The sequence below is a fragment of the Zeugodacus cucurbitae genome, chromosome 6 (assembly GCF_028554725.1).
Source record: "Zeugodacus cucurbitae isolate PBARC_wt_2022May chromosome 6, idZeuCucr1.2, whole genome shotgun sequence".
In the NCBI taxonomy this organism is placed as follows: Eukaryota; Metazoa; Arthropoda; class Insecta; order Diptera; family Tephritidae; genus Zeugodacus; species Zeugodacus cucurbitae.
In genome coordinates this window covers 59,821,269-59,848,585 of record NC_071671.1, presented here as the reverse complement: position 1 = coordinate 59,848,585, position 27,317 = coordinate 59,821,269, and the positions used below count along the sequence as shown (strand labels likewise).

Here is a 27,317-nt window from a genome sequence, read left to right as displayed (position 1 = left end):
GTCAGACAGCTGACAACATGCGGGGTTCCTACTTAAGTTGATACGGTAAAGGTTTTGTCTGCGGTTTTTCTGTGGTGTTGAGATAATACTTTTGGGGAAAACTAGCAGGTGGTTTCAAGAAGTTGGAAAAATATTTGTTACACGAGTTTTGAAATCGAAAATAATGACTGGTTGAGCTTTAGAAAGATAGTTCGTTGATTTTAAGAAAAGTGTAAAAATTTTTTATGTAAAAAAATTTTGAAAAAAATATTTTAAAAATGTAAAAAAATTAAAAAATTAAAAAAAATAATATATGTATACATGACTTTGTTTTTTTTTTAGGAAGCTTAACTTGTGAATTTGTTTTTTTCGGAAAATTATCGCCCGAAACTATTTTTTTTAGCTGGAGTGAAACAAGGCTTAAATATGCCATTTTAAGAAGAAAATTGTTGCCTACATTTGGGCAGGAAGTTCTAAATCAGTATAAAGGAAGTTAGAGAGATATAAGTAGTAACAAGTAAGAAAGGGCTAAGTTCGGATGTAACCGAACATTTTATACTCTCGCAATTATTTATTTAATTTCATTAATATAATCAACAATTTGACTCACATATTCGGCATATATATGGTATAAAGTCCAGCAAAACTATAGTACTCTCTTTAGCAACTTTGTTGCGAGAGTATAAAGAATGAAATAAATTGAAATATGAAAGCGTTGGTACTGAATTATACCACTTTCTTTTTCTATATTCTTTTAGTAAGTTAGTAGCTATTTTTTAGAAATAAATTTAAATCAATTCACTTAGAAGCTTATGTCCCAAATATTTCTATTGACTTTTTCAAACAGTTTCAGCATTTCTAAATACTTTTTTATGTAGTTACTCTAATTTGATTGCTCTCGTTTGTATTTTTAGTTAAGTAAATAATAAAATATTGCAAAAATCAAGTTTTTCTAAATAAATTGTAAATAAAAATCAATTTCAACTGTAATGAAAATTGGAAATGTAAATAAATGAATATAATAAATATGTTTGCTATTTATTAATGCAAAGCGAATATATTTATGAAAAATAATAAATATTTTCGAAAAAATCAGCATTGCAAATGGCAGGCAAATATATGTTTACTTATCAATTTAGGCTGCAAAGCGCACACACACGCTAAGGCGTAAATAAATAAACATATCAAAATATTAAACTAAATAAATAAATATTTGGCAAAAACTGTATTTTGCGCAACCACAAAAAGTGGGAAAGGCAGCAAAGAGCGAAATGAATATTTTAAAAACTCAAATAGTTGATTGCATAACGGCAATATTTGCTTAAAAGCCCATATTTTTCTAATTCTTTTGATTTTCATATTTTTTTCAAAATGAAAAATTCGAATTTTTCGGTAAAATTGCGCTTTAGTTTGGCGCACTGCAAACGCTTATTGAATGAACTGCTGCAAAATATTTGTATATATTCTTCATAAATACGGCGCCAGCAATGTGTAAATGCGCATAAAGTTGTGCTGGCGGAAAAATGAAATTTTTCTCATTGAAGTGCTCTGCAATAAATTGCGGAAAATAACAGTACATAAAAAATAAATATACAATTTCACATGGAAAGTGTACGCCAGTAAATGCATTTAGTTGGCGAGTGGCAGCAGCGCAACGCGCTGAAATCACTGCTTGTGAGCAATAAATGGTGTTAGCGCCGAAAAGTAGACCACACACAAGTAGTCTATGCATACATATGCTTTGTGTGTGTGTAGTATGTAAATATTTCAACACTTGTATTACATTGTTTCTATGCTACTGCAGTGCAGCAACAAATACAAAAGCAAAAACTTGAAAATAATAATAAAAATTTGTAGTGAAATCAAACCGCAGTGGAGTTGCGTTGATTTATGTTTGCTAAATATTTGTAAATAGTGCTGTGGCCGCCAGTGCTAGTGTTTGTGAAGTGTGGTGGTGTTGTGAAACAAATTCGGTTTTGTTTGGGAAAATTTAATATTTTTATTTTTTCAAGAGATTTGATGAAAATATCGAAATAGCACAAGATGATGATGATAAAAATAAAGGAAGCATGTTGCAATAAAATTTTTGGCATACAAAGCGAAATAAACGAGATTTGTAAACTCATCCCAAACTGGTGATTTCGTAACTAGTTTGTTACTAGTTTCCTCTGTTTTTTTTAATTGAAATTTTACATTTTTCTACTACAAACTACTTAATTTCAATTATTATTTAAGAAATTTAATTTTTTTTATAAATTTTTTCACAATTTTTCATAAAGTATTGCATACCACAAGGCGGTAAGACTGTTTAGTCTGCATACATAAGTGTATATGCCTTTTAGTACAACGTAGTATTTCTCAACACACACTTGAAGTCGTTTAGCAAATTGCTGTCTCAATTGTGTGTTTATTAGCGGAAATGTTGTAGTGCGCTTTTAGGCGCACCGAAAAAAAAATGAATTTAAAAACGCTTGTAAGTTGTCTCAAAAGCAAAGAGAATACACCAAACAACGTAGTACTCTATTTATCATACGTCTTTGCTCTTAGAAGAAACTCTTCACTCACCAACGCCTAATTTTAGGCAACCAAAAGGAAGAGAAGTAAACTTAATGCGTATATGACTTGCTAAAAATGTACATTGCACTCACAGCAGCTTCTAAAAAGCACTTTTTCTTCATTTTCGCAATCCTTTTAAGTGCTCCTGAACTCCCACTGCAGTGCTGCTGCGCATTCGTGTTGGGCATAATTAGAACATATTTCGCACCGACTTTACATTCAGAGCTGCATTTTACACCAACACACATATACCAAAGCATGTACTTTGATCAGTCTTTGCCTTTCGCATATGCTTCGTAATATGAAAATGCTTTTCACATACCACAACTACAACTACAAGTATGTTACACACCCACACACCCACTCACTCACACACATGCCTGGCAAATTGCTTTCACAGGCATGTCAAGCTTAAAAATGCTGCAAAACTGCTTGTAAATTACACTTGGGAGTGCACTTGCAATAAATGCAGAAAAATTTGTGTTGGCGCATAAAAGTATGCAACAGCTGCTGCTGCTGGCACTACACGGCGTTTGTCTAGTCACACAGCTGTGGCTTTCGTTTACGGGCGCTGCTGCTTCTCTGACATAAAGATAAATTTTTATGTCTTTATATGCCACGCAGAGAGCTCTTGCTGCGGCCACTGAGTTAGCTAATTTGTGTCTGTCCTTAATGATAGGTGTAGTCTATTTTTGGAAAATCACATCATGTACGAGAACATATGAAAATTAGTGCATTTAGTGTAGAAAGAAGTTTGCATACTAATGGAATGGGTGGGCTATTAAGTGCTATTAACAAGAGCTGTGTGAGAGCAAAGTTCATGCAGAATAAAGGCAGGGTAAACATTTTCTGAAAATTAAGTTCTAACTACAAGTCTAGCTTCTTAGTAGTGCTTTATCTCTTTTTTCGATTTTTTTCAAAAATCACCCTGAACTGGTGATTTTGGAACTAGTTTCGAACTACTTGTCAAAAATTCATGATTTATTTTTTTTCAAGGAAATAAAGTAAAAATCTATTCCCGCTGCGATTATGCAAGATTTCTTCAACTTATTCTCGATTCGTGATTTTTTTACTTCACCTATTAACTAGATTTTATATTCAAAAGAGGAAAATTAGCAGTGGAAATCAGTGAAAAATTTAGCAGGTACTTCTTGATTTGGCATGTGTGGGTACTTGTACTTCTTTTAACCCCATTCACTTATGTTTTTCTAAACTTATTCAAAATTGTACACTTTGAAACTAGCTCATAAAGCGCTTTTCTTGTAACTGGTTGGTAACTAGTTTAGAATAACTTTAGTATAAATCAGAAACTGAACATTTTTTATTTTCTAACACCTCCAGTGACCAGTGTGTCATTTTATAACTAGTAGGAAACAAAGCTTTGAACAATGTTTTTCCAGACGTGGAGAAAACTAACAAATTTCAATTATTAAGAGAAATTCGAAAAATTCTTTCAAAATTATTATTTTCTGCACATTTAACCTCTGGTTAATTCAAAAAATATCTCAACCCTCCAACAAAGATTGCTTTAAAGTCAACAATAAAGCACGAATACAATTTCAGGCATGTATCAAGTCATATTTCGCAAAGGAAATGCATAAATTTGCACAAGACTGTGTGTAAATGTGAGCGCAACCAAAAACAACAAAAAAGAAGCGGGTTAAGGGGCTGTTAACCAAGTTAAAGTAACTGACACAAATATGCAGCATGCAACGCAAGTAACTGTGTATGAATGAGAACAAGGGCCGAAGAAACAGAACGTTTTGGCAAACAAAAGGGACAGCAACGATAAAAAACAGCTAACAACAACAACACTCAAAAAGCAAATATCAACAACTCAGCACAGGGGAGCGACCAACACGAGCCAGCAGCCAGCAACAATGAAAAACTGTAGTACGGTATGCAGGCGCAGTAGAGTTGCGAGCGTCACAGAGTTGTTGTGGTAATAAAGGCGCCTTTTGCAAAAATGTTGTAATTTTCATGTTTCACTCAACCGAAGAATGGAGCAAAATTGCGAGAAAAAATCGCATAACAATGCCTTACGTTGTACTGGTCGGTCTGTCGAGCCAGTGACAGCGCTTGTCGAGCTGTTATGACAATAAATACAGGCGCACACACATATGCACCGAGTTACGCAAATTCCTTGTCTTTTCAGTTCGTTACAATGCCTACAGATTGTAAAGTTTCTCTATGGGCCAGTGGACTCCATTGAAAGTGTTGCGGTAAAGGTGTCGAGAGGCATTGGTTACGTGAAACATTGTAATGCTGGAGATTTGGAGCTTGAAACAGTTCAATAAAGCTGGACTTGCAGGCAGTTTGAAATCTAAGCAAACTATAAGTATGTAAGAAATCAAAAAAATAATAATAATCACGAAGGCAAGAAAAGCTGAAGTAACAGGAATGTAGCATACCTTTTGGCGCTAAGAGTAAAAATCTAAAATAAACTGATTTGAAATTTAATAGTTTCAAGAAATCAGCAATAGGTATCACATAAGATATTTTATAAATTTCTTAAAACATTATTAAAATTTTACTCAATAATATTTCAACTCAAAAACTCAAAGCGTAACCTAAAAATTTCTCCTATCAACCTTTCCCTCCTCTATATTAGCCAAAAAAATGTCACTGACAAACCAATAACCAGCCACTGTGTCATAACAAAGCCGCCTGCGCTAACATACTTTCAGGCGCTTTACAAGTAAACCAAACCAAAACAAAAAAGTGTGTTTTAGCAACTGTTAAAAAGCAATAAGTTCGCAAACCGAAAGTTTGTAACCTATTTTAAATATGCCTTTGTATGCATGTGGAAAATTGTGCAAACCAATTTCGCCATATGTTCGGCCTGGTGGTAGGCAAAAGTGGTACAGCAGTGTGATTGTAACAAAGACAAGTTTTGATTAAAATTACAAAAGGTAGATTGGGCCAATGTCAAGCGCGCTCGGAGAAATTGTTAAACATTTCAAAGGTCGTTGTAGGTGAGTGTGGATTTGGGGGGACAGTGTTGGAAAATTTTGTGGAAGACGCTTGGTTTTTTGGTACAGGTACAAATGGTCAATAGGGCGAGGTTACAGATAAAGATTACAATTTTTTTTATTGTTTTATTGAAGAAGATGCTCGAGCGTGCTAAAAAGTGAAAATTTTCATTAGTAGTTATTAAACTCGAGTTTATATATTTGTGTTTGCCATTTAACCCGAGCTTAACGGTAGTTAAATGGTTTTTAAACTTAAAATTGTTGCCTTGAATGTCTTATGGTGGACTATAAACTCGAGTTTAAGAACTACATTGAAGTTAACCTTTAAATTCCACTCGATTTGATTATATTTTCAAACTCGAGTTTAATGGCAGTTAAATGAACATTAAACTTTTGTGCTGAATGTCTTGTGCTCGAATATAAACTCTTAAAAACTCTGAACCACTCTGAAGTTAAGCACTAAATAACTCGAGTTTATTATATTATTTTTTTGTTATTAAACTCGAGTTTAAAGCTAGTTAAAATGGTAGTTAAATAGTCTATTAACTCGAAATTGTTTTTTTGAATCTCTAATGCTCGAATATATACTCTAATTCAACAACAACTTTGGAGTTAAGTATACAACACAACTTAAACTCGCCTTAAACACCACCTTTTACAACAAAAATTTTCTAGAAGTTTTTAACACTATTGATTTTGACTGTGTTTGATGTTTAAAAGATTCTCAAAGAACGATTGGTAGGTGTTCATATCTTTTAAACACGAGTTTAAGAATGTGGTTTTATATGAAAAATACCCTAATATAACTTAGAGATGCAACAGTTTATATCAATTCAATCATACAATTAACAATATTTTAAGCACAATCGAGCTGTTTTGAGTTATTCATGGGACCTTATATACCTCCTTGACAAGAAAATCCGATGCCAGACTTCTTGACAGACAAAATTACTTTCTTGATATGGAAAGTTATATGACTTCTCTTGAAAAGAGTTCGAAAAGAGAGGAAAAATTCAACGTTTAATGGTCGAAAGTGAGCCTCCACTGGTCTCAGTGGCGATTTTGAAGAATTTCTACGATTCAATCACACTCATTTTTCCTTAAAAAATCCAACAAGTTGGTTTATGGTTGCCATCAAAGTGGCCTTCTTCGTTTTCGAACTATGCAAATTTTCTCACTTCAACTAGAAAATTTCCCAACGGCCCAAGTGAAAAGCAGAAAAAAGTACAAATTTAAATTTTTGCACGCTTTTCACAAGTCTTTGCGAGTGCCAACCACTTCCCTCCGCAAATATTATTGTATAAACGTGCAAAAGTGCGTATGAGTCGAGAGCACTCAGCGCACACGAAGCCATAGGAAGCGCATGCAAGGTAAGCACACACTCCAAGATAGATAAGTGTACGAGTATAGACATTTGAGGAAGCGTGCGTTAAGCTAAGTTGGAGAACTTTCGACGACTTAGAAATTACAAATATTTATGCATACAAAGGCGCACATGTAAGCAAAGTCAAGAGAGAGAGGGTATGTGTGTGTGCGTGTGAGAATTCGCAAATAATGTAAATACAAGTACACGAGTAGTATTGTAAGTTATTTTATATGTTTCTGTGTGTGTGTTTGAGAAGGAACGTGGCTGTCGGTGTGGCTCGTGTGGTGTGAATTTAAGGTTCAAAAAATAATCTGAAAATAAGCAGCAAAGGCACATACAAATAATAAAATACGCACGTGTGTGAGTGGTATCGGAGTTGGCACATATACTTGCTTATATATGTGTGTATGTATGCCTGTATATAACTGTTTTTGTGTCAGTTTGATAACAGTTGGTTGCGGAGAAACGCAAAGCAGCAAAAGTCAGTGAGTGTAAATAAATATTATTTGCTTTCTATGTGTGTGTATATGTGTGCGTGCTGAGTGCTGAAAGGAAATGCGTGTGCTATGTAACTTCTAATGCTAGAGTTTATGCTAATATCTACATATGTGGAAAAATGGCAAAATTTTGGAAACTTTCAAGCATTTGGGATTTAATGGAAATTTATTGCAGTGAAATGTCAGCCAGCGGAAAATCTTTAGAAGTGCTGCTTTACGGCAAATGAAGATTGAGTATAATTCAAAAATTTAAAGTTTTTGAGCAAAGTGTGTGCTTTCAAATAAATTTTCCAACAGAATTTTCACTGAACCATTAATGAGGGAATTTGGATAAGTCCAAGACCGCTTTCTGTGTAAAGGTTATTTTCGAAAGTATTAAGGGATTTTTTGGGGTAAAAAAAGGCCTATTTTCAATAGTTCTTTTTTTCTTTGTAAAAAAATATTTATTTAATTCAAACTTTTTTTCTGTTTAAATTTAAAGAATAATTTATGAAATTTTCAAAAAAGAAAAAGCAAACTGACTCCTTGTGACCCCTAGGAAAAAATGAGCGTCAGCATAACTCCTGACAGGATCATCCAAAATGAAAAGACAAAAATAAGTGTTTTAGGTAAGACCATAAACTCGTGCTTGTACGAAGGAAAGACAAAAAAATTGGAATTTTGGCAAACATTTTTCCAAAAAAATAAAAATTTCGGCCAAATTTGCTTGACATTTTTTTATAGTTGTAATTGCAAAAAAAAAATAAAAGCCTTCGTTCAATCACGAGTATATTGTATCTCGAACACCTGTGCAAAATCTCATCAAGATTGGTTGAGTAGGGTTTGAGAAAATGACAACCGACTTTAAAAACACGCTTCAGAGAAAAACGCGTTTAAAGTTTTGAGTAACAATAATATGTGATTTGGAGCGCACACCTTCCAAAGACCTTCTTTGAAACTATTATTCGGATCGACTTGAAAATTTAGGCTAATATTTCTGAGAAGCCAAAAAACAAAATAAAAACATTTATTGAACCCACGAAACCCATGAAAACCCTTAAACAATGCTATATTTTAGAATTATATCAATTTTTAGTATGATACTTGATGTTGTTCATACCTTCCACTAACCATTATATAATTGGATATCGGTGTTCCGGTTAATTTTATATCTTCGCAGTTGACATTAGACCAAATATCTTGTTTAATATATGAGACATTTATAGTATATTACATCTACTATAAATAAGCAAAATTACACCAATTGGTCTAGACCTTCTCTTACCCTTCATAAAGTCGATACTATGACTTCTGTGGGCGCTGGTGAATATTGTAGTGCATAAATCGATAAAGGTGAGATATGTATTTCAATAGATTGATTTGAATATACAGCATGGCAAAGGATACTATGGTTATAAGCTCGGTCAAGAGCTTGCTTTAACACCCATCTGCTAAAATATATTGATTGATCGGTTGACTTTACTTTATAATAGCGATCAGAATGCAAGATGTCTCACTAAATAAATTTTTAGAAAATATTACACTTACTAAAATATAATTATGAATCGAAATTGAATAAAATTTATTTATACTTTTTCACAGCTCGCATATGAGAAATTAACAATTTCGGTAATCCAAGTATATGAATACATAATGTATTTCCCCACAAATATCCAAAAGTATAAGTTTTCTCCCAAAAAATCAACAGCCCCTGTGCATTCTAATCTCCTTGAAGCTGCCAAACAAACCGATTTCCCGCAACACAATGAATTTCATCTACTACTTACTGATAACAAACGCAACACCTAACTAAGCAAACACACACAATTACTAGCAAACAAACAAAAAGATTTTCCATGTTTAGGCCTAAGCCAGTCGAGCGCAAATCCTTACAGCAACGCATTAGTAACGCAGCGGGAAGAGAATGGGCGTCAGAAATTGTTTATGCTCGCACGTCGAACATAAAAAAACCGAAATAAAAAGTAATCAGCAATAATTGTGTGCCTAAGAAAAATACGTATGAAATGAAATGAAATAAAAAGAAAATGAAAATGAAAATATAGTGTGAAAATGCGTGAGACTGACAAACAAACAAACAAAAAAGCGTGGTCATAAAGTATTTGTGAGGCATTAGTGTGGGTGAAGTGTAGATTCGTGTTGTTGTTGTTGACCAAATGGAAGCTTAGCAATGGGTGGCTGCATGTAAATGGCGTATAAAAAAATTATCTGGGGGGGGGTGTCAATGTATGGGATGTGCTGGTGTGTTGGTGGCATCAGCAAGTTTGTTGGTGAATTGTTGGAAATTTTTATGCGAATGACAGTTGAAAGTTTATAGACGACAGTTGAATGAACTAATCATATATATTTTTTGTGTGCAGAGGAATTTAATAATATTCAAATGAAAAAGTATAGCAACATTAAAGTGGTTCATATCGGACTAGTCGAGGACTAGTTAATATAGAAAAGTTCTTATAGTAGAATAAATTATGAATTCCGTTTTGATGCAGTTCAAATCGATGTAAAATACTATTTTGGGAATTATTACTTTGAAAAAAAAAAAATGGTATCCGAGTTGAATGTTTTAAAATAATATACAGTAGATATCGGTTATATGACGAACCGCTTGTATGCAAATTTTGGTTATATGCAAAATTTTCATATTTCAACGCATTATAGAACGTTTTATTATATGAATTTGGTTGTTTGAATGCAAATCGTTTATAAGCAAATATCGCATTTATGCAAAAAAATTTCAGCAAAATTGAATCGTTACGTACAAATTTTAATCTGTTTTAAGCAAATTTTCCAACACTGAAACACTAAATTTATTCTATCGATTTATCGATTGTCAAACATATGATTTTGTGTTACACTTGTTACAATGTCGCGTCGTGTTGTGTTAACAGCGAAACAAAAAATTGCGGTTTTAAACGATTTAAAGACTTCCAAAGACCGAAAAACCATTGCTGCTAAATATAAAGTTAGCTTAAGCACTATATCGCGCATTCAAATCCAAGAGAACAAAATCCGCGCCATAACAAATCCCAATAGGAAACGGGATAGGAAAGGCGCACACGTGAATTTGGACAGAACCTTGTTGTCCTGGTTTAACCAAATCCGGTCCCAAAATGGAATTGTTACCGGACCTGTCTTGCTTTCTAAAGCACAGGAATTTGCGTTAAAATTAAACGAAAGTTATGTGCCAGACCGTAGTTGGTTGCAGCGTTGGTGCGGGCGAAATGCCCTTAACTTCTCCAAGATTTACGGAGAAGCTGGCGAAAATAACGCAACAAGTGCAGAAGTTTTCACTACTAACCGTTTGCCTCATATTATTGAAAAATTTTCGCCGGATTGTATATTTAATGCCGATGAAACCGGGCTGTACTACAAGGCGTTGCCAAATGGAAGTTACAAAGGCAAGTATGAGAATCCAAAGGGATTCAAAACTCAAAAGCAACGCCTCACATTTCTGTTTCTATGCAATGCAACCGGCACGTATAAACGTGCATATTGCAATGGAAAGTCGGCTAAACCACGGTCTTTTAAAGGAAAACAGCTACCGCTGCCATATTATAATAATAGAAGTGCTTGGATGACGAGTGTTATTTGGAAAAAGATTCTAATAGATCTCAATCAAAATCTTGAAAAAGATAACAAGCAGATATGTTTGATTGTTGATAATGCTCCTTGCCACAATACAGATGAGAAATTCTCAAACATTACGATTGAATTTTTGCCACCAAATACAACTGCCCTTATACAGCCACTTGATCAAGGTATCATCCACTCCTTTAAAATGGAATATCGACAAATACTAATAAAAAAACAAATTTGTGCGTTGGAGAAGGGCTTATCTATAGTTGAATTCCTGAAATCGCTCACTATTTTGGATGGTATCAATTATGCAAATCGCGCTTGGAACCTTGTTAAGCAGCAAACAATTAGTAATTGTTTCAAAAAGGTAAATTTCGTGTTAAAGATGGTACAAATTTAAAATAAAATTGTTCATTTCAGGCAGGCATTGACAACATTCAATTCATTACAGATGAGATTGCAGCCACAGAAGGCGAAAACTATGAATGGTGCACACTCGATAATGAATACATTCAATGCGATAATGAACTTGTCTGCTTTGGAACCATGTCGGACGAGGATATTGTTGCGGACGTATTGGCCGTCAATCAAAATTCTACTGAAGATGAGGAAGTGTTCGCGCAATCTGAGGCTTGTATTAAACACCCCTCAACGAAAAATGCCTTGCTAAGCTTAGATTCGCTGCGTGACTATTTTTGTCATAACAATATAGATCCCTTAGAGGCTTTTGAAGATATTGAAAATTTAATCCTAGAGAGTTCTGAAAAACAGAAATGCCAGAAGAAAATAACAGATTTTTTAAGTAAATCTTAACAATTTTCAAATTAAATGAATTGACTGAAGTGAAATATAATTTTTATTAAAACTGAATAAGTTTATATATTCTATTTCTTGTGTGCTATTTTTTGTTTACATCGAATTGATTGTGTATATGCATATATTTTGCATATAAGCGAATACCGCTTATTTGCAATTACCGCCTGTATGCAAATTTTTTTTTGCATTATAACAATTGCATATAACCGATATCTACTGTAATTATAATATAATTTTTATATTATTATTATTTTTTTTTTTAGAAGATTATGATAAATTCCTTATTATTTTTCTGTAATTCAATACGACTTAAAGATTTGTTAAGTTTTCTATATCGAAGTGTATGAATAAATATTTGTTGAAAATCAACAATTTTTCGATTAAGCCAAGAGGTTGAATTATTTTATAATTAAGCACCTAGTTGTATGCAAAGTTTTCAGTTATCCTCTTTTTATGTCAAAAAATGAGATATTTTATAATAACTGCCTGGAAATGATCGGACATTTGAATTCTCGTCTAAAACCATTCAGTTACTTTGCTTTAAATTAATACGATCTGAAAAACTTAGCCTACATTTCAGCGCAAAAATATAAGTACAGTAGTTTTCCGAAATAACGAACACATTAATTGTCAGGCCTGTTCGCTATATCGAATTTTTCGTTAATTCGAGTACTCACTTAGAGGTATTTTTATCAATAAAAATGAGTTAAATATCCGTAAATTGCAGTTTAATAAATTGTTTTATTAATTATTTTTTAAAAAATGAAAAACCATAACAAAACAATTCAAATCCAATAAATTCTTCCAAAATGGACCAATTCTGACACTTATACTTCTATTTGCTTTTTTTTATAAAATTCAACAATTTTTCAATTTCCACATTTCTTTTGAATTTTTTCCAGTTTTATTTTTTATTCTGGTTCGATGGTATTTGATTTTTTCCTCTTTCTTCATATGTCTTCTTCATGTTGTTCGTTAAACTGAGTACTTACAAATTCTCGATGTTCGTTATTTACGATACTCAATGTAACAAATTTGCTTGTTCGTTATAAGCGGTTTTCGGTAAAAAGAATATTCGTTATTTCGGAAAACTACTGTATCTAAAAAAGGTGATAAAATTGAACAAATGATAACTATAACAATTCTTTAATGTTTTTCAATGAAATAAATTTGGGAAAAAAATTAATATGTGACAATTCTTGGCATACATTTTAAGATATTGTCCGAAGTTATGCCTCTAAAGTTCTTCCATTTTATTCAGAAATTTGTTTCATTTTATGAAAGAACTAAGATATTTAATTTTTTAGACTTGGATGCCGAAAACTCTCAGTAAAAAATTTAATATTTTTGTTATTAAAAGAATTTTTTTTAAAAATGTTGCCTACATTTCAGAGCGAAGAAAAATTTTATGTGGTTTCGAAGGCTACTAGAAAGCTTGTGTAACTACATACTCTGTTATAATAAAATGAGTTTTAAAATTTAAATTTACTAAAATAGAAATTAAAATTTTTTTTTTTAAATGTGAATTAAAATTCTCATTAAAATAATTCTGAATCCCGATACAAACAGAAAAAAATCAAATTTATTCAACACCCAAAAGTATGCACACACAAGCACCTACTCGTCACAGCTGCGCTTTGTAGTGCATCGCAAGGATGCCAGCTTAACGTTGGTGTTGAACTCAAGAACCCAGAAACGAAAAATAAAAACAAAAACAAAAATACAAAAAAAAGAGTTTGACAACAAAAACTGAAAACCCACAAATAATTTCGTATTCCCGAGCGCACATCAAAATACAAATACGCGCTTTGCATACACAAATAAATTCATTCACGTCACATACACACTCGCAAATATGCCCTTCTGTTTGTATGTGTGCGCAGGGCATGGCGAAAGCGTACGTGATAAAGGCGAATAAACAGCGAGCAGCGCGAAATGCTAGAAAACAGTAGCAAGCGAGCAAGCAACAACCCACAACACCAAAATGAAAGCACGTAACAAATATCAGACATTCACGCAAATACGTTTGAGCGAAAAAAGAAGTGTTGTTGGAGCTTGAAAGAGCAGAAAACGAAAAAGATTTGAGCAAAATAAATGCAGCTACGCGCTGACAAGTTGACACAAAACTTGCGAGGAATGTCATTTAAAAGGCAAGTAAGCTGTGCGTATGTTGGCATGAGCGAGTCTTAAGCATACTACGTTGCTGCTGTCAGTACGAGGGAGAGTGGGTGAAATAAATGCAGCCAGCATATTCAACGCTTTAAAAGTCGTGACAGTTGTCTAAACCGCACTGACATTTGCCACAAAAGTGATTCAATTGTTAGCGATAATAAATTTGAACGAAAAGTCTTTAAACAGGGTCAAAAGGTGGTCGGTTGGAATGAAGTTTTGTAGTGATTGTCTTTCCAGAGTTACATACAGAAAATAGTATCAAATACCCGATTATTTGGTTTTAAAGTGCAAAAATTGCAGTTTTGCTTCATGACAAGTGACAGGTGACAACTGACAAGACTACCGGTGAAAGCAAGAGCTTCTTTATGTGTGAACACTTATTCTGAAATTTTTTCAAGCTCTAGTTGTAGCTGTTGTACAATACTGCGGAGCGATAAAGTGTCAGATATACAAAATTTTATGTTTTCAGTATGACAAGTGACTAGTGACAAATGATTCAATAGCATTTAATAATTAATAGCAACATTATTTCAAAATACTATATATCTTAATGAGTTCAAAAGAAATTCATAATTAAATGTAAAATATAAAATTTTTCAATTTACAGTTGACAACTGACCTATGACAAGTGACTGACAAGTATGTATACAGCAGTTTATATAGTTTTACTGCACAAATGTGAATTATACAGTGCTTTTGAACTTCTTTATGTGTTTACATTCCTATTTAAGAACTTTACCAGTGATGTATTTCTATATCATATTCAATTTTTATGTCAATCTTTGAATAAGGCTTGTTCATATTGGTATTTTGTTGGTAATTATTTTTCTAAACTTAAAATATTTTGTAATAGTTTCCTATAAACCTTATTATTATATCTTTAAATTACTTTCATTACAATTTTCATTCTATCTAATATATCATGAAACACCAAAACCAAAATTCACAAAAATATGTAAATCAGGTGATTTATGATTAAATGACTATGCATAACCACCGAAAATTGCCGCACAAACGTACCCAAAAAACCCATTTCGACAAATCGCAAAACTAAATCACACGCTCATTACCATAAATGCGCCTAAGGGTATGCAATTAAAATATTTATCAACTGCGCAACAGTAAATCACCTAGCTTTTTACTGCCTGCGAAACACATAATAGCGCAGCGTACAAAACAGATAAACTAATAAAAACCATAGCAGGTCACGCAGTAAGCGCATAATCTGCTTATGCACAGCCACAGCGCCTAAAATAAGGCAAATGCTTTTTTTGGCTAACACAAATAACAAAACACCAACGAGCACATAAAGAGCGGCGATGAAAGCGAAAAACTGGTAAAAATAAACAAATAAAAAAATTTTGGAACGCATACAAATTTCATGGCGCGCAAATGTATGCATAGGTTTTTATAAATATATAATGAAATTGACAGTGAACAACAATAAAATTAGAGAAATACAAATTTAGACTGCGGCAAATGAAAAATAAAAGAATTTGCAGAAAAAATAACAATAAATACAAAGTAAAACAAGCAGTGAATAATAATATGTGAAAATCTGTTGCCTATTGTTAGGCACATAACAAGCAGAGATATTGATAGGCGCACTGGCATGACACGTATGTATATGGCACACCATAAATATTGCAACACTGACCTACAACAGCGGCAGGAACGCACACACATACATGCATAGCGCTATAGAGCAGCGCAAAAAGGGCTCGCATACACACAGGCGTACTTAACTAAATGCGTGTGTATGAATAAATGAGTACAATTTGTGTATTTGACATGCACTTGGCAAGATTGACATGTTTTGTGTGCGTGCATGTTATTGCTACAATTGCATTGCGGATTATTGACAGCTTAATGTGTTGCAATTTGATTGCGAACATATGTGCACTAGTAGTATACATTTAGGCGCATGACGCACTGAAGCTGGTTGGGCTGGCGAATTGCCATAAAATGTGATTAGGATTTGCAGCGAGATGAAAAGCAAAATCACAAAATGAGTTATATTACAACAATGACTTACCTATAGTGTTCAAATATGTTGGAATGCGCACAAAAGTATGCAACACTTTTTGGTTTACAATTTCAGCTGTTAGTTTAATAGATTATATTTATTTTTTTATATTTAAAATGTATTAAACACTATTTTTTGCTAATTTTTGTAATAATTATTTGACAACTAACGATTGTTTCTCACACAGTTTGTTTATATTCTCACTTTATTTTCACAATTATTTGGCACACTCGACTCGTTTGACTTAACAACACAGCGTGTCCGACCGCACACGTCACTGGAATTTTTCAAACTAGTCGCACAGCATGCGCTGCCATGTGTTTTTGTTATCGAAATGCTAGAGACATATACGTGCCTGTACCTAAAAGTATGCAACATATATACACTCGGCACATCTCACAAAGGATGGCGTGCGAGGAAAGAGCGCGTATTTCGCTTCAGCGATGCTCAGTTCAAGGCAGCCATATTGCTGAGGATGCTTGAGCGGGAGTGTTTGAGAGTGTGAACGAAAGTGAGAGAGCGCATGAGAGCGTGAATTTGGTAAAACTTACATATAAATTACTGTTTTCCTGGGCCAAGCGCGCTGCCAGCTAACGACAAATGTATACTGACGTGGTGGTGGCACAACACAGTTTACAGTGTGGCAGCCTCGATATCCTTTGGATTATACATATATAGAAAGCTTACAGACTTGTGTGAGAGCACGGAGTATGGTATATGTAAGAAGAGCGAAATAAATACGTAAGCTGGAAGCTTTCAGGAGCTTTTTATGATGGCAGAAAAGAAAAGTTGTTGCCAGACATAAATAATTTGTAATGCAAATAAGAAAATGTTGTAACTAACTCTCCATTCTAGTGTAGTGATTAGTTCTTTTTGGGTCATAAAGTTTAAGTTATAAAAAATCTCTTGAAATAAAAAAAAGCAGCATAGGTGACAAAAGACAAATGATATGATAAGTGACACATGACAGGTAGCAAATGACAGCCACTAGATGTGTAAATAAAACTAGTTCTATAATATAGAGCCAACAAGAAGATAACTGTATTTATGAACATCTTGAATCGAAAATCGCTAATTCAAAAAAAAAAAAAAAACAAATATCAGAATGACATTATAAAAAAAGCTTATACCTCCTAAAACATGAAACAATAAAAATAATAACCGATTTTATTATGAGATCCACAAAGTAATTAAATTTTTTAGATATATGACAGCTGTCAGATTTTATGATATATAAAATTTGATAATGCCGATATGAGACACTTGACAAGTGACTGATGACAGACTAGTTTACTAATGGAAGGAAGTTAGAAAGTATGCCAATAAAAATCACAGAAATCAAAAATTTTAAGCAATGCGTTAAAGCTGGCTAATGACAACTGACAGAGACATTATAATTGATATATGACAGATGTCACGAAAAATCAAAAACTTTCGATTAACCGATGTAAGACGTACTAAGCGAACCGAGACACAACAAGCAAATATTTAATTCTTTATTACTCTTAAATAATTAATTTATTTAATATCTATGCTTAAGCCGGCTCAGAGCACACACTTTGAACACATCTGTATTGCACTCATATCAATTTCTCCGGCTAAAATGACTAAATTTACTAAAATTGCTAATATCAAGTACACGCAGACAACATATTTGCGGAAAATACTGCAATATAGCCAATTAACGGCAAACAGGCTACATATTTATAATGCCACAAAGCTTTGCCAGCTAATATAGAGCTTATGAAGAGCAAGCCATAATTAGGCGTCACTTACACCAGTATTTATGTGTAAATGTATGTCTACTCGGTAACTTGTAGAAGTAATTGCATGAAGCTACTGCTGAAATTGAGTGTCGCCGCAAAGTATGCTACTAAAAATAGTTGCATTATCTAGTGTAAACAGCGCACAGACAGCAGCTTGTCGCTAGTGTAATTATCTTAACACATACCGTTAAACACAGAAATATATACTTTCATATGTGTCGCTTTATAAAAGGCATACAAACTTACATGCATGCATTGTAAGGTGCTTGTGTGCGCATTATTTACATTTAGCTTAATTGAATCACAGCTGCAGCTGCGCTAAATGCATTAAAGCTCTTGCAATAATTTTGTGAGCTGACGTAGATGGTAACTCAAGGCCGCTGGCAGGCCGTAATACAAGTAGGATGCCAGAGCATATATGGGTCAAGAGCTTTTAGCGTGCGTAAAGCTTTTAAGGGAATGCTTTTGTGTTTATATATATATATGTAAGCTAAACAATTTTTTGATAAAGAGCTTTACTTTAACTTGAGCTTAACAATGCTTTTAAGTTTCGTAAGCTTTTTGGTTTGAAGAACTGTTTTGAAAAGCTTTTCTATTATAAGCTTTTTAAAAAAAAATGTGTTATAGCTTTTGGAAGCTTTTTAAGGTTTTTATAGATAACGAGTTTGTTGCTAACAGTTTTACATGCATGCAGCGTTGAGTGCTTTTTGTACGTTTCTTTATGCTGCAGGAAAAATTTGTTCTAAAATCTCTTTAAGGCACATGTGTATTGTTACTAAAGGCCGATAAATGGCGCTGGCGTCTAAATGAGAGTTAAAGTGCCACTGTAGTAGCGTGGACAAGGATACAAAGAAAATGGATAAATGAATAAGCAAGTGGAAGGGTGGGTGTAGAAAGTTAAAGACTGAATGAAAGAATATAGAAAAGTATGGAAATGAGCGGAACGAAATTGAAAATGTTAGAAACAAATGAAAATTGTTTATAATAAATAATAGTAAATAACAAAATTTTATATATTAAAGTATTCTCAAGTCGCAAGTGTATATAATTGAAATAGTAGTAGAAAATAGTAGTAGAATACTCTAAAAATGTTAGTTATTGCGACTAAGGCAAATACTGAAGGGCGTTAGTGTATAAAATTGGTGGGAATAGCAATAGCTAATAGTGATGAAAAACGTAGTAGAAATAGTAGTAGAAATTTCATTCTTTGATGAAGGCAATATATCAAAAGCTTTCAGGACAGCTTGTGAAAATGCATTTAAAGCCGTGTTGAAGTGAAGCTCACTACAAGAAAGTAAGTATACAATGTAGAATAAAAAGTAGAAGACAGAGTAGTCAAAATAGTAGTAGTAATTGAAAATACAAAAATTGGCAATAATTTATAATTAGAAACCAACTGAGTAACTGTAATCAAATACAACTTACGTAGAGTACTGTTAAACTTTATAGAATTTTTTCTAAATGACTAATTCCTCTTTAGCTAATATTTTTACTACAATATCCTTTAAACAAAATTACTGCAATATATAAAGCATTTCGCATAACTGTTGAAAGCATCATAAAGAAAGAAAAGCAAATCAACTGCAGAAAACTAATGAAGGATACGAACTTCATAGTAATATTACTTGGCTTGCTTTGCACTCATTGCCGTTTTCATTTCCCGCACTTCCGCAATTTTCCAATCAACTGCAAGGAAAGCACAAGGCAGTACACTAGTAGAATTACGAAGGAATAAGCGATAGTATGAAAAAAACAAACACACACACTCACACAAAGGAAGAAAAATTGAAAGAAAAGTATAAGTGTTGGCAAAGCGTGAAGCACCGGCCGATAAACGGACATGGTGTAATCTCATGAATATAACAAGAAGTAACAAGTAGAATGAACGAAATGATGCTGTAATAAGAGCGGCTAAGCGAAGGCCATAAGTAATAAGCCGCTGAGCTGGTAATACCGCGTGAAAGCTTACAAGGAGAAGGTGTACTTTGTTGTTATTGCCAACAACAACAACAGCGGATCTTCAGCATGACACATCCCAACGGACTGACTTTCCGCCTGTCTAAATGACGTTGCGAATTATTATAAATGAGTAACTCAAAAATGCGCATTTCCGCAACATTTTTCTGCGCTTCCCCCTCCTCTCTTGCCCATTGTTGCTGCTCATTTGAACTTTAGTTCGGACTTTCATTTCACTTTTCCCGACTTTTTTTCGATTATTTCTGCTTTGCTGGAGGCGAGCGCAAAATAAATTACAAATGGTCAACTTTTGATGAAGTCCCGTGCAAATGAAATGTGTGCCGTCATGTTTCTCTCCCTCTCTGTGTGTGTTTGTGTGAGAGTTTGTAGTGCGGCGCTTTGTCTCTCTTGGCGTTCTTTTCTGACTTTGTGGAGTTGGCGGAAAGTTGAGTGAAAGTTGCACCTTAAATTATGTCAGGTTATAAGTTTTGTTAACGTCGTTCATTATTCTTTAGTTTAATACTTTGTTGTCCAGTTTCACAAAGTAAAGGAAGTGAATTCAAAAATAAAATAAACTGAGGTAGAAACATGTGTTTGTAGATTGGAGAATGAGTCAAAGAGGCAGATGTAAAGAATTAATTATTACAAGTTGGGGACAAATTGTGAAGCTTACAAAGCATGTAAAGGATATATAATGTTAAAATAAGCGAAGGGGAATATTTAATGACATTTCAACTTACTATGTTACGGCATTAAAGCTAATTTGAGCTTAAAAAGATTACGGAAGAAAATTTAAATAAAAAAAACTTAATTTCGCTCTCTCTTTCTCTCAGTTATTAGCAGAAAGCTATTAATTCTCAACATTTTATACTGATGACAGCTGACAAATGACAACATGGTATTTTAAAATGAACAATATTTGTCAATTATTATAAAAATATTCAAGTATAACTAAAAAAAAACAAATAATAACAAAAATGACACATGACAACTGACAACGCATAAACGAAATTTTTCCAAATGTGAATTTGAAATTGCTGGTAGTAAAATCATTATCAGTCACTTATGGCAACTAATTTAAAATATTTACTGAATATTTCCTCTAAAATATGATTTTTTCAGATTGATTTCGAGTTCTTGATATTGTGACAGCTGACTAATGACAATGTTTGTATCGATATACATGTGTCTAAAGTACGATCGTTGAGAAAAAATGTTATTATTAATTTAGTATAAAAAAAGCTCTCTTTGGAAAATAAAAACTTCAATTGAATGCTGACAGTTGACAAATGACAGGTTGTTGGTATAAAAAATTAGGCTTTCTTTAAATACTCTAACTATAAGTCAGTTGTTTTGAGAAAAAAATAATGGTTAATGTATATAATATCCAAAAAATGTCACCAAATATGACAAATCACAGTTGGCAAGCGACAATTTGCCAAAATGTGTCTAAAATCGAATGTAATTCAACGATTAAAAACAAAATAGAACTAATTTGGGGTATACCATAGGCTGATTCTCTCAATTTGAAGTACATTTTCTTAGTCACCAACAGCTTAGAGAAAATAAGCAACCCTGTCGTACGAATATTATATGTTCGCTTGATAAAAAAAAATGTTGAGTTGTGACTCTTAACTGCAGAGGATCTGTTGTGAATTGCTACAATTATTTCTTATCTTTTCTGGGTGCTCTTCACACTGGGCTGGTCTACAAAGTCAATTGCTTAGTCTGCTTTACTTAGTTGTTCGCCATGTTTATTTGCTGGCTAACATGTATGCCTGGTTGGCATGTGAAATTAACTGTATGATGATTTATGCCACTTAGGATATGTGGCTGGCGAACAAATACAACCAGCAAAACTAATAATACATACTAACTACAAATTCATACATCTCAATCCAGAATATGTGAAAGATAAAGAAGGAAAGTGGTATACTTTAAGGCACTCAAACTTAAAGCTGCCTCATTCTTAAGCTGTGCGTATTTTATTCCAAATAAAGAATAAACTTATCAACTGAGTGCCGTAACCTACTGATTTTCACATTTCTTCCAGCACTTATTATTCTTAAAGCGCCTTCACATGCCTACTATTGATTTCCTTACAACCAATTTCCGCTTCCTATCACACTATACGAATTTAATTGTAACTAGAATAGCTAATGCAACGCCATATTTACGACAGCGCCATAAATAAACCACCGATTTGAAGGCGTAGCGTGCGTACAGCCTATAAGTATGCAACAACATAAAACATTGACCGTTAATACATAAATAAGTTACGGAAAAAAGCAGCAACAAAGCACGCAATTGTAAATGTCAGCAACCGTAGTAAGCCAGCAGGCATGTGAAAAGTATTCACGCCTGAATGTAGGCAACAGCATACGCACACTGTGTGCACGCACGAGCAAAAAAGTACACATATATAGCACTTAATCAGCGCCTAAAATCACTTCAATTAAATATTTACGCATTGTTGGGCAGCGTGTTCGGTGCGCACACGCGTAACGGTGTTTGCTTGGCTTGTGTGCGTGTGCGAATGCGTTTGCGCCTATTTGTCGGCAATCTAAATTAGATTTCCATATTCTTAACGCGTTAAAGTAGGAGTATAACATTTCCTTTTAGGCGCTATCTAACACCTATGCGTTTATATATATTTTTTTGCCTTTCTCTTTTTCATTCACTCTCACTCTCTCTTAATTTTTTCTAAACGCTTCTTGTATGTCAACTGTCCTTTATGTTATACACTTAATGACATTAAAGTACAAGTGACAGGTTAGCAGTAATTTCTTGCTAGCTGGCTGGAGCAAAGTGACACATTATAAATTGTTGTTGCGCGGCACTCCAACGCCTTTTCGCTGGCGTTTTTATGTATATCACTCGGTTTTTTCCTGTCGCTTTTAAGTGCTTCAGTGTCTGTTGACAGTTGCTTACAGGCCTGCTGTGTTGTCGCTTGCTTATTTGTCGCACAATTTATGCAATTTGCTTGCTCTCTCTCTACACAAATGCTCATTTTGTGCCTTTTAATGTATTTTTTATTTTTCCAATTTTTTTCTTCACTTGCCGCCTACTCACTTATTTGCCTCATTTGGGTGTCTTGCTTCGTTTAGTCGCAGTTGCCTCGCTTTCTAATTACAAATTCTTGCACAAATTTGTTTCTTCATGCTCGGCAAGTAGACATAATTTTTCTTGTCGCTTTTAATTTCGTTCCGGTTTTCTTTATTTGCATCTTCGTTCGCCTTGGCAGTGCTGCTGCTTCTTATAGCCTTGCGTTTAGCTACATTTTACGGCAGTAATTTTTTCTGTTGCATACTTAAAGGCGCAAGACATGACTTCTACTCGTTGCTCGTTAATATTCTTGCAAATAATTGTTGTTTTAGTTAACTGAAAGGTAATGCTATATAAATAATAAAAATTCCGGAAGTGTCTTTAATTATTTTTGTTCAGCTAATGCAACGCCACCTGAACAGAGCTCTACAAGTTTGCATGGTCTCAACTCGCCTTCCTTCATCTTCTGCTACATACTCGTCCGCCCTTTTCTTCTTTTGGCTATATTTTATTTGCTTTAAGTTCCTTTACATAAATTTTCATCACCTTCATAATTTTTTATATTCGCTTCCTGATTCATTGCTTTATTACGCTTGTAATTTACAATAAAACCCAAATGCCGACTGCATCCTTTCTGCGGCTCATTCATAATTTATTTTCCACTTAGCTTTTTATCATTTTTTTTTTTATTTTCTTCATTTGCTTCATGTTTACCAACTCATTATTGTCTCGCCGTGTATGCTTTGGCGCGCTTTCTTACTTCTGTAAATATATATAAATTTTTGTTTTTTTCCAGCAGGTGAAGATATTCATCTGCGTGCGGCCGGAATTTTAAATCCTTTTTACAGACAGTCGGCGGCGGCGTCCGCTCATTGCTGCCATATTATTTGCCTACTTATTTATGCATGTATTTCATGATTTATTTTTTCTTCTTATTTACTGGCTGTTTGCTTGTTGTTTTTGCATTGTTGAAACGACTAATTGACGCGGCAATGTGATACTGGCGGCGCACGGTAAGTGAGTGCCAAGCAAATAAAATAAGTAACTTGGTACTACAAGAAAGAAGAGATAAGTTGGGCCGCCAAGCAGGTTGCAAGTGGAAGCGCCGGAGAGTATGCAATTGTATGCAGGTCGTAAAAAAATTCTCAGATAAGAAAAAATAAATCCAAAAATGTTTCCAAAATATTTCTAAAATATTTCAAAAACGTTTCCAAAATATTTCCAAAATATTTCAAAAACATTTTCAAAAATATTTTCAAAACATTTCTAAAATATTTTAAAAATGTTTCCAAAATATTTCAAAAAATTTTCCAAATTATTTCATAAATATTTCTAAAATATATCCAAATATGTTTTTCCAATAAAGTCGAACTTGAGTAGTAGAAATCGAAAAAATGTATCTTTTCATAAGAAAATGCATTTCTAATCATTCCATACCATCTACTTCACCTCAATAAGAAATAAGCAACAAATGTCTTCAATAAAACAAATATTCCACACAATTTTACAATTTCATAATATTTGCAATGAATTGAATTTGATTGCGCTGCCACAAAGCGACAAAGCGAGAGAGACCGATGAGTGCAATGATAAAAACTGGCAACGAAAGCGGTTAACCGCAAAGCCGCATGTTTGTGGCTGCAGCGCCAAAACCGATTTGCATGACCAAAAGAAGTGAAAAGTTAGCAAGAAACCGTAAAGGCAGCACACACACACACACACACACACAGCAAAGCTTGATGTTGTGTAAAGATTGTCGACGAAAAAGCATGCAACAAAGTTCATGAGTGACGTCAGAAAGTGCGAAAAAGTCATAAAGCAAGCGAGAGACTAAAAAATGTGAAGCAGAGCAGAAGAAAATAAAAGTAAAATAAATAAAATTGTTGGGAATAGAGACCAATATATAGAAAACAAGTTTTATTAAGGTTTAGCTTAGAAGTGAAAGCCACTTGCATGTGGATGCATGTTTTGCAAGTAAAAAGGAACGCAACAATTCAAATTCTTTTTGTATATTTTGCAACTTTTATGCACAATTTTTACTCTGCTAGCAAAGGAATTAATTAGTTTTTACTATTTCCCTACTATGTAATTCTAAATTTATAAAATAATAGCAGACCTGTCCACACGTTTTTGTGGCAAGGTATAAATTGAATTAAGTTGGTCCAATATTGGCTTCGGCGACGATATTGATTACTCGAGGTCGATTTATGTTACGCAGCAGGATGACAACTCACACTACTTTTAATTGTAAAGTGAGTGGTGATAGTAGGGGAGTTTTAAATAGTTTGGGATAATTGACTACGTCATCCTGGTTTGTAGCTGTGACAACTCTCCTGGACCGAAGTTCTAAATTGTCGCATTAAGATCTTCGATATCTTTGTTTATTTTACCACCAATATAATCATTCAATCAGTCATTTATGGTTATCATATTGAGGTTTCATGTCAGGAAAACTTCTCTTTCGAGTCAATGAAGTGACAGAAATCTGTTGGAAATATTATTAATCCACCGAGGTGTCAACTGCGACCCTACCATTTGCAACTGCTTCTACAATCGCAATTTGACCTTATACAATTGAACAATAACAAACATATTTTACCAAAGCAACAATGACAACCTTGAAAATATTATTTTTTTGTTTTCTCTTTTTATATTTTTCGAATCAACTCGAATAAAATTCTCTTATTATTATTTTCCTCGCAATTTTTCCATATTTACTCACTTTCTAATCTTTTCCTGGCCTTCCACGAATATTTCAAAGCTAAAATTAGCTAGATCGGTTTGGCCGTTCTCGACTTTTTGCGAGACTAACGAACATCAATTCATTTTTATATTATATTTACATATGTAACTGTAAATTAGAAGTAAAACAAAATGTTAATTATTAATATCTCCTAACTAAATTTCATCAAATTCTGTTCAGCCGTTTAGGGATGATAGAGGAAAATTCCCAGCAAAAACCATAGAAAATCACTAACTCAATTCTTTTTGCTTCCTACTTCCTACCCCCTAAGTTCGATTACATGATCATTTTGATCTTATATCCGTTTTAGGTAACCATCTATTACCTTACTTAATTTCATCAAAATCCGTTCAGCCGTTTAGGCATGATAGAGCAAAAGTCCCAACAAAAAAGACTAAAAATCACTAACTCAATTTAGTTATCTGCCTACTGCCTATCCCCTAAGAACGATGGAGTGATTATTTATAGCCTATGACCATTTCTAGGTTATCTTCTATCACCATACCAAATTTCATCAAAATCCGTTCAGCCGTTTAGGCGTGAAAGAGTAACAGACAGACAGAGTTACTTTCGCATTTATAATATTAGTAGGGATAAATCTGTTTCCTTTATTTTGTATATCTGAAGGTATAGTTTTTATCAATATATTAAGACTTATTTTTGGAAATAAATAGATACGGAAGCACAGGGCATAGAGAAGGCCTGCGAAGCACTATTGGCTAACTGTGAGAGGATACATAAAGCAACAATATACGCAGATAGTAAGACAGCGCTCCTAACCTACACATCGCCAATGACTAACTCCAGCATAGTCCATAACTGCAAGAAGGCATTGAGCTCACTAGAAGACAAATTACAACTAGAATTGGTCTGGGTTTGCGGCCACTGGAACTTTTTCGTTAACAAAAAAGCAGACGAGTTGGCAAAAACAGGAGTCTTTCTAGACGATTTCGAGGCAGAGTTAATACCATGCACGCTAAGATCAATCAGAAATTTCACAATTTCAACAATTAGCTCAGAACAGATGGTAAAACTCAACCAAAATTAAAATAAGTAAATAGATATGGCCAAATTATGGTAACACAAGAACTCGGATCTTATTAAATAGGTCCAAGAAAAGTATTTTCAGACATGCAGCTACTATAATGCAATGAAAATGGCTATGCCATGGCCATGGAAACAATTTTTCACTTCATCTGTGAATTCACAACCCTATCACAGATCCGACACAGGACACTTGGAATCCATTAGGCATCAAAACTTGAATGTATGTCTACTAAAAATATATCGGATATTAGTAGCTTCATTGAAAATATAAAGCGGTTTGAACGGAAAATGAAACGCGATAGCTGTAAAATATTAGGTCTACGATTATTGTATCAAACTGGCACATCTAGCGCTAATTGAGCCATAAAATATATGACTGCACACCTACCTACCTACCAGGAGCAACTGAATGCCATAGAAATATCTATAAAGTACTTACTACTTTTTTGCTAATAATAAGCCTACGAATTTCGAATAAAAAATTGTTATATGTAAAAATGTTTCAATGTTTTCAAGACTTTTGAATTTTTAGCCATACAAAATGTCTATCAAAATTATCTGTCTCGAAGGTAAGTCAGCCAACATTTAAGCTAATGATACTCGGATACAAGAAATATTTTTAACAGTTTCATAATACAAAATTCTGACACATTTTCCAGCATTAATACAGAATTCATCATTTTCATGCTATCTTATGGCGTATTCCGCATGTCTACTGTAGCTTTCTAGAAGGCATTTCTACTAAAGCTTCCTTTACTTCAAAGCAAGTACACCGGAAAAAATATATATATCAACAGGGGAAC

General features: G+C 33.7%; 2 protein-coding genes across 9 annotated transcripts in view; one reads left to right on the top strand and one right to left on the bottom strand.

Moving 5' to 3' along the window:
• Sdc_2 (syndecan) overlaps positions 1-27,317 on the bottom strand; it is a 381,173-nt gene that overhangs the window by 90,392 nt on the left and 263,464 nt on the right. The gene's annotated exons all lie outside the window — the stretch shown is intronic.
• LOC128922446 (tigger transposable element-derived protein 6-like) lies at positions 9,948-11,902 on the top strand. The gene is made up of 2 exons (XM_054232896.1): positions 9,948-11,310; positions 11,364-11,902. The coding sequence occupies exons 1-2, from the start codon at positions 10,231-10,233 to the stop codon at positions 11,754-11,756; spliced, it is 1,473 nt and encodes a 490-aa protein (XP_054088871.1). The 5' UTR covers positions 9,948-10,230; the 3' UTR covers positions 11,757-11,902.